Source organism: Neolamprologus brichardi, unplaced genomic scaffold (genome assembly GCF_056152115.1).
Source record: "Neolamprologus brichardi isolate AB-2024 unplaced genomic scaffold, ASM5615211v1 NODE_ptg000031l+_length_7269946_cov_1, whole genome shotgun sequence".
Classification (NCBI taxonomy): domain Eukaryota; kingdom Metazoa; phylum Chordata; class Actinopteri; order Cichliformes; family Cichlidae; genus Neolamprologus; species Neolamprologus brichardi.
The window spans coordinates 3,576,639-3,591,352 of NW_028270136.1; the positions used below are offsets into that span (position 1 = coordinate 3,576,639).

The 14,714-nt window shown below is 40.6% G+C and overlaps 1 protein-coding gene across 2 annotated transcripts in view; it reads left to right on the forward strand.

The window, feature by feature from the left end:
- LOC102790037 (thyroid hormone receptor alpha) overlaps positions 1 to 14,714 on the forward strand; it is a 144,882-nt gene that overhangs the window by 74,742 nt on the left and 55,426 nt on the right. For both annotated transcript variants that reach the window (XM_006805117.3, XM_035914014.2), the window contains exon 4: positions 9,658 to 9,871. In XM_006805117.3, the coding sequence (XP_006805180.1) occupies positions 9,816 to 9,871 (56 nt within the window). In that variant the 5' untranslated portion in view covers positions 9,658 to 9,815. The remainder of the gene's footprint in view (positions 1 to 9,657; positions 9,872 to 14,714) is intronic.

Sequence of the window (14,714 nt, forward strand, 5' to 3'; positions counted from 1 at the left end):
ATCAAATACGGCGCATTTCTCAGCTTTTAAAAAAACGCTATGCATTGCCAGGTGTTTCATCAGATTTGAGGTGTTACCTCCTTTGACAGTATCACAGTATCAGCTTAAAGCACTTGTTGCAGCTGCTGAGTTTGCATCTTTTGCTGTGAAGTACAGCCAGACTTTTGACCGCTTCGCTTGGGCATTTTTAATCTGTAGCTCTGCTCTAAAAGAACGTACGTACCTGGACCCGCCTACTATCCTCGAAACGTAAAATGATTGGCTAGAATCTAAAGTGTGTCACAGCTCAGGAAAAAAAGGCACCGAAATGTGCGCTGCTTTTCGGTCTGGTTACTACTGTTTATGGATACCGGTACCCATCCCTACTTATTTATCTAATAGGCGACTTCAGTGCTGCCTGAGCCCTCAAATAGTAAGAGATCCATAATCATTGGTTCTGACCACAGCGTCACCACATGGTTCATGTAGATTTCAGATACTTCCTGGAAGTGCTTAGCTGGAAACTAGAATGTGTAACTGTAGAGAACTAACTCAATCTTAAATTTAGAAGTAAAAGAGTCAAGAATTTGTGTTAACAGCAAGCCCTACCTGCCCTTTGACATATTCTAAGCTTATATTACCATACAAGTATACATCTTCTCAAAAACATGTTTTGGGGTGAACTGTCCCTTGTAGGTATATGACGTTAAAAGGTTATATTATTAGGCTCATTCACAGTTGTTTTTTGGATTCAGGGCTGGCATTGCCTGTGTCTTTCACCTCTCTTTAAAGAGATTCTTCCCCGTCGTTACCTACTGACTCTTCTTAGATACCTCCAACTTGTTTAGTGTATTTAAATATACATCTGATCCACATGTCCATAAACATAATTTTTAGTGTGCACATTAGTTTTGGTTTCACTTATACCTACAAAGCTAACGACGCTTCGATGCGAGCCACAGGTTGCCGACCTCTGGCCTAGTTAGACTGACAGCTGAGTGTCAGCACGCATATGTCTGTAGTCAACGCACGAAACATTCATCGTAACGTGGTCGAGCAGGTTTGACAGGAGTTTTACACAAGTCGCTAACTGAAACTTCTTTTGTTTTAGTAACAACAATGCAATACAAATAATGTTAATGATTAAGAATTGTTTTTAAAAGACACATTCAATGAGCATCAGAAAACTGTAAAAATAGTATGTTTTTATATTAGATTTATTATATTTGACTAACTGTTAGGACAAACATCTCCGTGTAGTTAGGCATGTAAACATGGTCAGGATGATCTGCTGAAGTTCAAACTGAGCATCAAATGAGAGATTTAAGTGACTTTGAACGTGTCATGGTTGTTGGTGTCAGACGGTCTGATCTGAGGTCTGTAATAGTCAACGAGCAGCAGTTCTCTGGGTGACAACACCTTATAGATCCTAGGGCAGAATGGCTAATCCGCTTCAAGTCGATATGAATGTTTACAGTAACTTAAATTACCATTCATTACATCCACAGTATACAGAGGAGACTCTTTGAATGTACAGCAAACCTTAAAGTAGGCGAGCTACAGCAGCAGAAGACCACACTGGGGTCCACTCCCTTCAGCTAAGAACGGGAGACTGAAGCTACAATTCAAGGTCATGAAAGTGAAACGATGGAAAGATTGTAAAAATGTTGGCTGCTATAACAAGTCTCAATTTTTCTCTGACATTGAGACGGTAGAGTTAGAAGTCACAGCATGAATCCAGCCTTGTATCAGTGGTGGTTGTGTAATGGTGTTAGCACACTTTGGGTCCTTTAGTACCAACAATAGTCAGTCTACCTGAGTATTGTTGCTGACCCTTCATGAGGACAGTGTGCCAATCTTCTAACGCACCGTGTCACAAAACTGAAACCGTGTCAAACTGGTTCTTAATGAATGACGTGTTTACAGTTCTCAGATTCCTCCCAACCAACGCCTTTTGTTACAGCAAGCCTCCGTGACATTAGGTTATGCAAACATTAAAATAGGCTTTTTGCAACATCATTTTGCACATTTAGATAAATATAAAATGTGAATATACAAAAAATTCTTAATAACATTAATCATTAACATCTGTCATGGTGGAACATCTGTCTTCTGCTGCAGGTATTTTGCATCAAAGCGCAGGGCGAGCCTCGAGAACGCTGATGTGCTCACATTTCTTCACTGCCGCCACCACCACAAGCTCGTTAAAGGCTCAAACACACAGAATCACTCATGTGCAAGCAAAGTCACGCACATACACAAACGTACATGTTCACAAAAACACAAAACTGTCAAAACTCTTTTTTTTCCTCCTTCTAATGTGAGGAAGCCTTCCAGACTACATGTCTGATTTTATGGCTTTGTTTAAGTTGAATGCATATTTGCCATTACTCTAACTGATGGTTATTTCTCTGCATTTAACAAAATGTTTTCTTTAAAAAGCGATTTTAATGTGACGTAAATGAAATCACGTCTGCCAGTTGGAAATGCTGGAATTTGAATAGTATGTTTGTGTTAAATCATTTTAAAGATTATAAAGTATCTGTGTTGTAGATAAATTTCTAAGCGCTTGGCTAAAAATTACTCTTTTTTTAATCAATAACAATGATCAGACGAGACAGAGCAGGGTGAAGTTCTCTCTGTGCAGGTCACCAATTTGTATGTATTTATACATGAAGAGAAGATATTGATTTAGTCCTACAGGATAAAAATGCAATAATTCATAAGAGCTCACAGTGAAATCATGACACAACATAAATGTTTACTGTTGTTGTTGCTTTGATTCACTGAACCGATAAATAATTTATAACATGCAGATGATGCTTTTTGCAAAAGTTTTTTGTCTGTAAATGTAATTAATGTTTCATTGCTCCATTCCACTCTGGAGATATTACTCAGCTTTAAAAGTCTTTGAGTTCTCCTGGGCACTAAAGTGTGTGTGTGTGTGTGTGTGTGTGTGTGTGTGTGTGTGTGTGGTTACAGTATTTGGACTGTTGGGTCAAAAGGACATCACATCTGTAGATTTCTCACACTCTGATGCCACCTAGTGTCATATTTGAAGAAGTGAAGGTGCTCAGGCAGCGATATTCAAACCTGTTCACATAGAGTCACTGAGACGGACAGATGCTGACATGTTCATGCAAATATTTAGGAATGTTAGTGATATTTCATTATGATGATGAAGACATGTATATAACCAGTTCCTTAGTATGGAACCGGCTTTGAAATTAAGCAGAAACTAAAAAGAGACCAAATCTCAAAGTTTTACTGCTTATATTGAGTCCAATAATGAAAAGCTGCAGATCAGGCAATAATCTCTTCTGTTCCTGTTATATTTGTGTCCTCACAGAAATGAAAATCGGTTTCTAGGCCTGTGTGATGGACAAATCAGTGAAGTTAAATAATTTTAATGGTGCTTTTATAATGACGCACTGATCTACAGTGGAAATATTTTTTTGCCTGTCCCATTTGGTTCTTTAGCCGTCAGAATTGTTGTCTGAAGACCAACAAGGATACCCAATGGATTTATTCTGCCAAATGGATCATCACGGCATTGCCGTATTGGTCCATTTGATCGACCTTTGTTTTTATTATTTATTTTATTTTATTTTCAGTTGTTACAGACGGGACAGACATGAGTGAGGGAAAGGAAAGGGAGAAAGAAAGAGGAAGGAAAAGAAAAACAGAATCAGAGACTTTTGAAGAAACGAGTCTGAGCAAACTGTTACCTCCTGACATTAATCTGGAGTAGAAAAAATAAATTCTTTGGTGAATTCTTAAACAGATTCTAATCATGACATTAACTGTTCTTGAAGTCAGTCTAAGGAGCTTGGAAAGAAAGGCGAATGGAAAGTTTCATGAAGACGTTCATCCAAGAAGCTTCAGAAGGTCTTCAGGAAGCTTCCAGCCGTTCTTCTTTCCAGCCTGCTGAGATTACTGTGAGCTGGCTGACTGAGCACCTTCACAGACAATCTCTGTATTATTTTCCAATTAAAAAGAGGGAAAATTGTCCCTCATTTCTTTTTAATGCAGTTCTATTAAGGTTTGTTTACAATCTTATCAAAAGCCATATAACCCCCGTGTCAAGAAAACTTGATTGTTTAGCATTTTAAGCGTCTGAGCTCTAACACTGATGAATTTAGTCTGATTACATTTATATATTTAAATTCATGAGTGTGTATTCAGACCTCTCAGTTTTCTTCACATCTAACTCGATCTTTAAAGCCACACTTCACAAGTTTTCAGTAGACTTGCTGCATGTGACAACACACAGTCTCTGTGCCGGACGCAGGTCAGCTCAGGATACACAACAGCAGCGCTGCAGTGACTCTGGTGCCCTCATCTGGCCCTTCTGCTCCCCACACAGTGATACTGTAAGCATGCACTGACTGATGGTGGGCTGTGAGGGGTTTGTGGTTGTAGTCATACATGGTTACGTGTGTCTGTATAACTAGCTGGATCAAAGGTGTATTCTAGTTTTTATAGTTGGGTTCAAAAGCCTCATTGAGCTGCCAGCTTTGAAAGGAACAGTCACTGTCCAAAAGGATCATGACTGTTGCACCAAACTGTTAACAGACGGTAATATTTTAATCCCTGGCAAGTGTCCACAGTGGTGACATGCTAATCCGTGCTGAAGCCTGCAGCTGCTGAAACATGACTCAGTTAATAATGAATGAAACTGAGAGGGCATTGTTTTTGTGGGACTTTGGAAGAACATGGCTCGTGCAGTCCAGTCCTGTAAAGACGGGAGTGGAGCAGCGGTCCCAGGAGCCTGGTTCCTGATGGTTCCTGAAGGTTCCTGAAGGTTCCTGATGGTTCCTGATCACATGGTGCACGACTGAGTTTGTCAAAAAGGAAAGTTTGAAGTCTTAAGTTTCCTGAATCGAGTCGGTTCGACACCTGAAGGCTCTGCTTCCTGTACACATTACAATGCACCGGCTCCAACTTTAGCATCATCTTACAAAATGCAGGGTTGTCCACAGACATCAATAGAAGTGCTCACGGCATCATCAGACATCATGAGACCAGAACGTTATGAAAGGCTCCGTTGTAGTTTGTTTTTTCAAATGCACGATAAAACATTTTGCTCGTCCCCTCACACCTTTCTCCTTTTAACAACAAAAACATGGAAACGAGTTGTACAGGCCTGACCTTGTGAACCTGAACCGCAGACTAATTGAGAGCCTGATGATGCTGTGAACTGTGAATCTGTGAAAGTTGGCGAGGATTTTAGTCGACATGTCAAATCTGAGGTTGCTGTGGTTGATTTGACTTGAAGGTGAGATGGCTGTGATTTCTTCACAAGCTCTTTGGTTTTGTGAAATCTGGTGAGATCAGAGGTGATTCTAGGATCAGAGCTTTGGGGGTGCTGAGCACCCAGAGAGCTGCCCATCCAGGCAAGGTAAACTTTACTCGTCACGATGAGACTTCTTCCCGTCTCTGTCAGTCTCTGCATCCTTAAATGTCTCCAGTTGTCCTGAGTTCCCTCTGACTGTCTCCTCGGTGCATTTAAACCTGTTCCTCCCTGTCCTCGTCGTCTGTTGTCTCCGTTATCAGTCATCATAATTTTAGCATCTCTGTGCAAGTCTGCAAATTTCTTTATTAAATCATAAGTTTCTTAAATTCATCAAGTCTCTCTGTGCCTGGGTCCTCGTCACAAAACATGACATCACTGCTTTGTACATTTGTGAAAGAAAAGAAAAGAAAAGAAAAGCACTTTTTTGAAAAGTCTGTAACAAAACCATCAAATCAGATAAAGGTTATTTAAATGCTGCAAAAGAAGAATGGATTGGAATAAAAAAATATCTTAACCTTAATTACTGGGGAGAATAATGAATGATGCTCATAGTGAGTAAAAAGTAAACTGAGTGCATTTTTTGGAAAGAGATTCACTTTTAATGTGTTTGTGTAATAGGATGATCTGATATCGTCGTGTTGGTGTTGTTCCCAGATCATCATGAAAATGTTGTTCCAGGTTCAACATTGCAAGTGACCAATCACATTATTGTGACGTTATTCTTTTGCGCACCAACCCATTCGTGCATTTATGAAATTCCAATGTTGCAAGGACAATATCAATTCTGCTTAGCGTTTATTAAAGGGTTAGGGTTAGGGTCCGTTGATCGGCGGACAAAGGCGGTTTCTTGCAGCTTAAGTACAGTTTTTTGTTTTACGCCGCTTTTTCACGAAGTCGCAAAAGTATGACATCACAACATTCTGATTGGTCACTTGCAGTGTTGATCCTGGAACAACCTTTAGTGTGATGATCTGGGAACAACACCAACACGAGATATCAGATCGTGCATGTATAATATAATACAGACACATAAAAAATACACTCCAAAAATAGAAGAGTCCTTGAAATATACAAAATATTATTGTATTTGTGAATGCATATTTTGTATTTTGCTGCTGGGTCCTCCTCTGGTCTTACCTGCATTTAGGGAGAGATCATTTTCCTGACACTTCTCTTGTGTTTTCTATCACCTCCCCGTCAGTGATCAGCACAATGACTGTAGTGTCATCTGCTATAATGGGAAGTGTGGTCTGGGAAATCACCCAGTCATATGTGAAGAGGGCGTATAGCATCGGACTCAGCACTTGTGCCTGGGGGAATCCACATGCTCACAGTTGCTCACTTATGCTTAACTGGTTTCAGACTCTGATATGGGTGTATGTGATGGATCCACTTATCCACTTCAGGGTCGTTTGGGACACGCCCTGGACAGTCTGTCACAGAGCTCACAAAGAGACCTATTCATCCATGCTCGCAGTGATCCACACATGCCACTCTCCAGCGAACCTAGCATGTATATCTTTGGGCTGTGGGGGCAGCCGAGGTGCCCAGAGAGACCCCACACAGACCAGACCGGCCCCGGGCAAATTACATGTATGAAATGGCTGTTAGGTTTCTGCAAACAACCATATTTGAGAATATTACCAAGTTTGTGTTTACAACATTGAATTGCTGCATTGCTGCTGAAATAACAGTCGTTGATATTTGATGTGTTCAGAGCACGAAAGCCTTTCTTATCCTGCCTGATATCCACAAACTGTAAATAATCGATATCATCCAGATCTGTCTTTAGGTGTGAGGATTTTAACAACTATAACAAGGATCGCACACAGCGTTTTAATTACACACTTTATAGTGTAAATAAGAAGTCTGATAAAAAGTGTAAAAACTGCAGACAAGTAGAGAAAGTTTCGTTTGCTGCTGTTGCTCAACAGGGTCTAAATGTAGCTGTGAGGGCGCAGTTTAGCCTAAATTCCTTTCAGAGGACTTGTAAGTAGCTTGTAGTAAATTAGACTTGGCTGGAGTCGGTTTCCTCTAATAGAAGCAGGATTTCTGCCGTTAACATAGTAGTGAGAACACAGATGTTGTTTTTATTAGAGCAAACAATCCCTGAAGTCTGAAGTCGGCCGCAGAACGTTTTCAGATTAGGACGCAGTAATCTGCACCCTCCCCAAGTACCACTGCCCCTCCCTCCTAACTCCGCCGTTGGCCAGTGCTCCCATTACATCATCATTCACTCGACTCTTGCGCCCATGCTACGACGTACGCCAAAACCAGTGATGCAGTACCTGCGGCTGCACCAACAGTGAGGACGCATTCGTAACTGTCCTGAAACCTCGTTTTGTCACACGAGTCGATGCAGGTGTGCAAAGTTTTCACCAGTGTTCTGGTTTTTTTTATACACATCCTGGAATTTGAGTTAAAAAACATGCGTGACAGGAGTCAAGAGAAGCCGTCATGAAATCACCCCTGAAAATGTAACGAAGCAATTAAAGCACAAACTGGGTCGGAGGGTCTGATCAATAAAGTCAAACGTTACATCGGAAGCTTGTTCACGAGCTGAGCTCCTAAAAGCCTCCAAAAAGCTGAGGTGAGCTGTGGAGCTGGGCAGATTCATGCATGGAAGTTTATTGTTGTTATTAGGGATGCAATGATACCAATTTTTTCAAACCGATACGATACCAATACTTGGATCTGAGTACTTGCCAATACAGAGCACAAAAACCGATACTTCTACCACACACACACACACACACACACACACACACACACACACACACAAATGCAATGAATTGGAAGACAGGTTTTATTTTATTCTCTGCCGATAAAAAATAAAATCTTAATAAAAATGACCACAAAAAAATTTCAAGTGAAAAATAAGCACTTCTGTTAAATTATTGCAGAGTCTCCACATTGTAATTTAACAAAATATCACTGAACTATTGGCACTGTCTCGAGCTTTCAGAATAATAAATAAACACTTCTGTTCATTTATTATATTTCATATCGCGGCTCGAGTATGCTGAGAAGACGGTGCAATCCTATGTTTTCCACGACCGGCATTGGCTGGTCATCCAGAGCGATAAAATGAGTCGGAGCCTCTGTTATTTTAACTGCCCGTGGATTTTCTCTTGACATTTTTCATTGCTTTTCCAAAACCTGAGTTAAAGTTGGCTGTTCCACACTGCTGACATTTTGTTTAGCCTAGCTACAGCAGCCTCCAGTTTCTCTTTTTTATCTGGAGCTGCCAGTCTCACTCGTCTAACCCTGTGCCTGTTTAGCGCGGGATGTCCCCCTAGTGGCCAATCTAAAAAAAACTACAACAGAAATGACAAGCCACCCTCTGATTAATGAAATAAGTTGGTATCGGTTAACTTTTACGAGTATGAGTACACACACATTTTACAGTATTGGCCCCGATACCCGATACCAGTATCGGTATCGGTGCATCCCTAGTTGTTACATAATAATAATAATCATAATATGGGAAAAATAATTCTTATTATAAGTATTTTTGTGTTTTTATTCTTAAGATGAAAAAAACCCCTACATGAAGTAAAGCACAGCGGTGTAGAGGTTAGCAGTGTCTGGGTTTGAATCCACCTGCCGGGCCTTTCTGCGTGGAGCTGCAGTTTGCATGTGACGGCCCGAGTTCTCTCGGGATACTTTCCTCCCACAGTCTCGGCTGCTTGTGTGTGTGTCCTGCCAAAAATCACATTTTATCCTCATTTCTTCTCAGACTTTCCTGATTTAAGGTGTAAAAATGCGTAAATCGAACACAACGCTTTATGGGAATCTGTGTGAAAATCACAAATCGGATTCAAATCTATCGCTGCCTGCTTTAAATGTGTGCACACGGCAAGCTTGCTTTCATATAGGAATATAAGCACGATACAAAAGTTTGAGGCACTCGTCTTAGACGTGCTGTGCTCATCGGCTCAGACTGATCACAGCTTGCTGCCTCTGTCTGTGTTTATTAATGTAGATGTCAGTTATTTGCAGACCTTCAGCGATCTGTCTGAGAGCGACTGCAGCCGGACCAACCTGTGCGACCTGCTGCGGTTAATTATTTTGATTTGAATTACTTTGGATTATAGACATAATTAACTAAGCGCTACAGGCATTAATACTACAGCTACCTTAAATAACTGTGACTTTGATATTGAAAAAATGATACATTTTTTAATCCAGCCTTTCATTCACATGATTGGATGAACATCCAGCGCTGAAAACAAATGAAAAAATGTGGTTTGGAAACAAAAGAAGAACCTGAAATATCACAATCACATCATTATGTAACGCTGTGAATTAAAAATGTAGTGAAATATTTCATGATCCACATGATGCCTGTTTCTCACTGCATCGTTTCTCTGCCCTTCCAGCTTTCTGCTCCGCCCACTGCGCTCCTCCCAGCCAACCGCTGCCTACAGTCTGGGATGGTTAGCTACTGAGCGGGCTGCCAGTGAACGCTGAGCAGGCTGGCGAACTCAGCGTCCGCCTCGCTGTCCTGTGATTGGCTGCTGGATGGGACTGAGGCCGAATGGAGCCAATGTCCAACAAGCAGGATAGCAACTCATCTGAGGGAGATGAGAAAGGGTGAGACAGAGGGGTCTGGTGTGTGTGGTAAACAAAACGTGATGGAGTGTACATCTGCCTTTGGCTGTGTGTGTGTGTGTGTGTGTGTGTGTGTGTGTGTGTGTGTGTGTGTGTGTGTGTGTGTGTGTGTGTGTGTGTGTATGTGTGTCCATTTTTGATGTAGACATGAAAGGAAAGCTGAGATTAATGGTGTGGCGGGACAACAGATAAAAGCAGAGCTGTAGGCATGGATGGATTAATGAAAGATTAGGAGCTGCAGCAACACTTTTTAGCTACCAGTTCAAATAATTTGAGGTATGAAGTGAAAAATAGAAGCTGAACAAATGATTGAGACAGGCTGTTGTCTTAGCAGGTAAAGAGAAGGAATGCCTGAATTTAGCAGAATTTTAGGAGCAGTAAAAGGGACGGCTGAGCGCTGTCACGCTGCCGGCTGTACTCACTGTTGCTCCTGCACGTGCAGCTGCACACACACACACACACACACACACACACACACGCAGCACATACTGCTTTTACCGCTTCACGAGATAAATTCACAGAGACTCACATCAGGCTGATGAAGAAGAAACTAAAGCAAACTGAAGCCACTGCTGTGTGGCGACGATGTTGGAGCACAGAGACCCAAAGAGTGCGTTAATGAAATAAAACGAAACTAAATGAACAAAAGTGTCACAAAACGACGGTGAGGAGGAGCTCCAGCTGAAGTTTGTAAACAAATGAAATAAACACGGACCAACAAGAATCCATAGCTCGTCCCACACGTCCCTCTTTGATACTAGTCATGTAACTGTTTATAAATACGTGATTATTATGTCCTTTCTTCATAGTGCTTTCATTGTGAAGCGTTTTGCCATATGTAGCAACAGTCACATGGAGTTTCTTTCCCTCTGGGCTTAGTCACGCCCACTGGTTTCATTTGTCTCCACTGGTTTTATTTGTCTCCACTGGTTTTATTTGTAGAGATTCCGGAAATTGCAAGAAAGCTGAGAAAGTAAATTTATTGAGATTTGCTTTATGTCGGCACATATAGAAATCAATATTATAGATATGACCACCAGCAAATTTAGCAGAACAGTATTATCGCGCGTTCCTCCAACAAGCTGCACTGTTGTGCTGCTGCATCCACTTTTTTCTTTTAATGAGAAGCTTTTCATGTGAAACTGCTGTCAAACATTGAGATTAGTTTGAGCCTGTCGCTGAAACACATCACAGACGCGTCCATTATCACAGCCAAACTTCAAATTGGTAAACTTTTATATCTTGTATTTTTATTGCACATAAAGCAAAATCTTTTTTTTTTTAATAGTGAGACATGAGCTGACTAAACCATCTTGTTTGGGGACTTTAATAGAAACGATATTGTAGTCAGTCAGTATGTCCATCATTACAGCCTCCAACAAACTGCGTTCTGATAGTTGAAATAAATCCATAATAAATACATTACAGCAGGCGCCGGTTTGTGGTGCCCGGTCATTTGAATACAAGCTGAACTGATTGTCCTTCATCATGTTTTATGTTTGTGGCTAAAGAGCAGAATCAGCACAACAAAGGCAGAGAAGACGACTTAAAGGCGTTCACGTGTCGAGGAGGCGAATCGTTTGTGCACCTTCAGACTCAAGATGTGAAGGGTCATAACCGGCAAGTTACTCTGAAAGAGTAGTTAATTATAGTTACTAGTTACTTCTTCAAAAAAGTTACTGAGTTAGTAACTGAGTTATGAGATTCTAAAAGTAATTAATTACTAGGAAAAGTAACCATTCGCCATCGCCGTCACTCCTGAAACTTGCCTAAGCAACTAAATGTCAGGATGTTTTTGTTTTGTTTATTTTTGCTCATGAGCAGAGAGTGCTTGTTAGCGTTGTCCTTTGATGTTAAACGTGACGAAACTATTGAGGAAAAACAGGCGTATATATTGTTTATCATGACTCTGGTTTTACGTGGTATATATCATCTCGTTGCTTTGTCATCTTAAAGTGGTCATGTGATTGTTTTACCCCTGAGCTCCAGGTGTTACCAAGAAGTGATCATCTGCTTAAAGCTGCTTAAAGCTGCAGCTCTCTTACTTACAGCTACTGATATAAGCTGCAGTAACCTGAACACAGCTTCAACCGTCTGTTTGTTAAAAAATAGTAACGTGACCGCATTTTCTTGTTAGTAACGGTAACGGCGTTGTAACGATAGGAATAATAATTAGTTACATTATTCGTTACTAAAAAAAGTAACGCCGTTACTTATAACGCCATTATTCCCATCACTCGTCATAACTACTATGTTTTATCATCCAGCTGTAACCGACATCTGGATAAAATGTCAGCCTCTTCCTGAGCAAAGTCAGGGCTCTAATGCACAGAAATGTGCATAAACATCCTGATTTATTTCTTATATTGTACCTAATGTCAACAGATTAGACATGCGATCCTTCTGGACAGCTGACCACATGCCACAGTTGTTTGTCCTACAGCGGACGAAGAGCGTGAGCTGATCTCCACCATTCAATCGTACAATCATTCTGTTGCTGCTATTTATTATGTTTCTTTGTCTTTCTTTCGTGCAATATTTTGTTCTGTGCAATATTTCGGCAGATGTGCAATTTCCATCCCTCAACATATCCTTAACGACCACAGCCCTTCTGCCCTTATTTATTATTTATTATATTTAATAAGTGTAATAAATAATAAATTTATTATATTTAATTCAGTGTGTTCAGTGTGTTCCAGGCATCATATTTCATTATGATGCCTGGAACACACCGCATGCTTCCTGTAACCCAAACATCGTGTATATACTCTACATACTGTTCTTACTTTTCTTACTTGTAAATTCTTTTCTTTACTTGTGCATCTTTGTGGTCTTGCTACTTAATTTCATTGTGCAAGCAACTGTACGATGTCTAAGTCTAAGTCCATAGCTGTGACTTTCCACATGAACCAGGAGGTGTTGAAAACAGAACTCAGCTGACTGCACTCTGTGATCTGCTGATGAGTTGTGAGATTTTACACACTGTTCCTTTAAATATCAGGGCGTGGCTCGTTTGATAAATGCAACCTTTTTGCCCCCGTGTATGTTACTCGGACCACATCACTCTTTAATGTGAAACACTGACTATACCTTAAAGTCACATATAAATTGTTGGACTCAGCATGGCCACATGTTTCCAGCAGAGCCTGTTTGGTGCTTCTGGGTCAATCAGAAGCACAGTGTATGTTTACAGCGCTCCCTCGTTTAACGCGGTTACGTTCCAAAAATAACCCGCGACAGGTGAAATCTGTGAAGTAGCCAGCTTTTTTTTTTTTTTTTTTACAATTATTATCGATGTTTTAAGGCTGTAAAACCCCTCACTACACACTTTATACACTTTCCAGAGACAATCTCAAATTTCAAACCTTCGTAGAAAAAGAAGTCCAGTATTATAGAATGAAACCGAAGATCAAACCTTGTTTTCAGGTCCAGAACATCGTAATAGAGCAGCTGCCAGAGAATTCAACATTAATCAATCAATGGTGGAAGCAAGAAGAATGGGTTGAGTAAAGTTTGACTTATGACTGTTTTGTTTTGCTTAATTATAATCTGAAAAATATGGTAATTTCTACCTTCCTTTAGTCCAACTTTTTGTGCGATGGTTAGCATCTTCCTCTGCCTTTTGGGTGCTACCGCAGGTGCCTGACAGTGCAAAACATTTCATCTTTGTTGGGGAGAAAACTTGCAAACACACAGGCTGTGCGATATGACCAAAATCTCATATCCTGATAAGAGACATTTATCGTAAATTCTGTAAATTCTGTGAATCTCAGGCAGCTCGACTTGCGTGAAGTGTTTTCATCTGGGTGTCGTGTACCTGGAGTCCAGTGTTTCAACCGCAGCATGAAGTATTTATTACGTGCTGCGGGGAAAAGCCTGTTCTAAGGTTTCTTTTTTTTAGCACCTGACGGCTCTTTTCAGCTTCTCATCTCTAAACACTCTGCATACAATTACACGTGATTCAGGTTATTTTGAAAAATCTCAAAAGAATCTTCAGCTTTATTGTGAAAAGTCTTTGTGCAAAATAAGCAACCAGACGCGGAGCCACGCGATGGTTTTACCGTCGTTGTCGCTAACAACAACGCATAAAAGCAGTCGCTGGTCCGTCCGCAGTGTGGTTATATTACATATAAGAGAAAGAACAGAGTACTATGAGAAATGAACTCTACAGTGACCATCAGAACGATGGAAAAAATATGGCCATAAACAGTTTATCTTGCGACTGCATGAAATAAACGATAGCGTAAAATTAAACGATAGACGTTTTCATATCATTGGATATATATCGTTATATCGAACAGCCCCAGTGCAGCACTTCAGAGTCACACTGCTAGCCATCGGAGATTTATGTAAATTTGACATTCTGTACTGACAGGAGACACAGAGGAGATTGATTGACAATGGTCTACAGCCAATCAGGACGCAGAACACAATCTGCTGTTTTTATTTTATTTTTTAAAATGCACACAAAATAAATCTGCGAAACAGCGAGGCCACGAAAGGTGAACCGCGTTATAGCGAGGGACCACTGTACATTCATTACCAGAGATGGGCAGTAACGTGTTACTTGTAATCCGATTACTTTTTTCAAGTAACGAGTAAAGTAAGGGATTACTATTGCAAAAACGGTAATTAGATTACCGTTACTTTTCCGTAGGAACGCTGCGTTACTGCGTTACTAAAACTGTGATTTTTTTTGCGAGAATGTCTCATGACAGTGATGTAAGCGAGCGCGACGTTCGTGACAACAGCTGTGTGCAGATCAACAATGGATCATATATCGAGTGCAGAGAGAGTATGAGCGTGCAGCGTTTAAAGCGTGGAA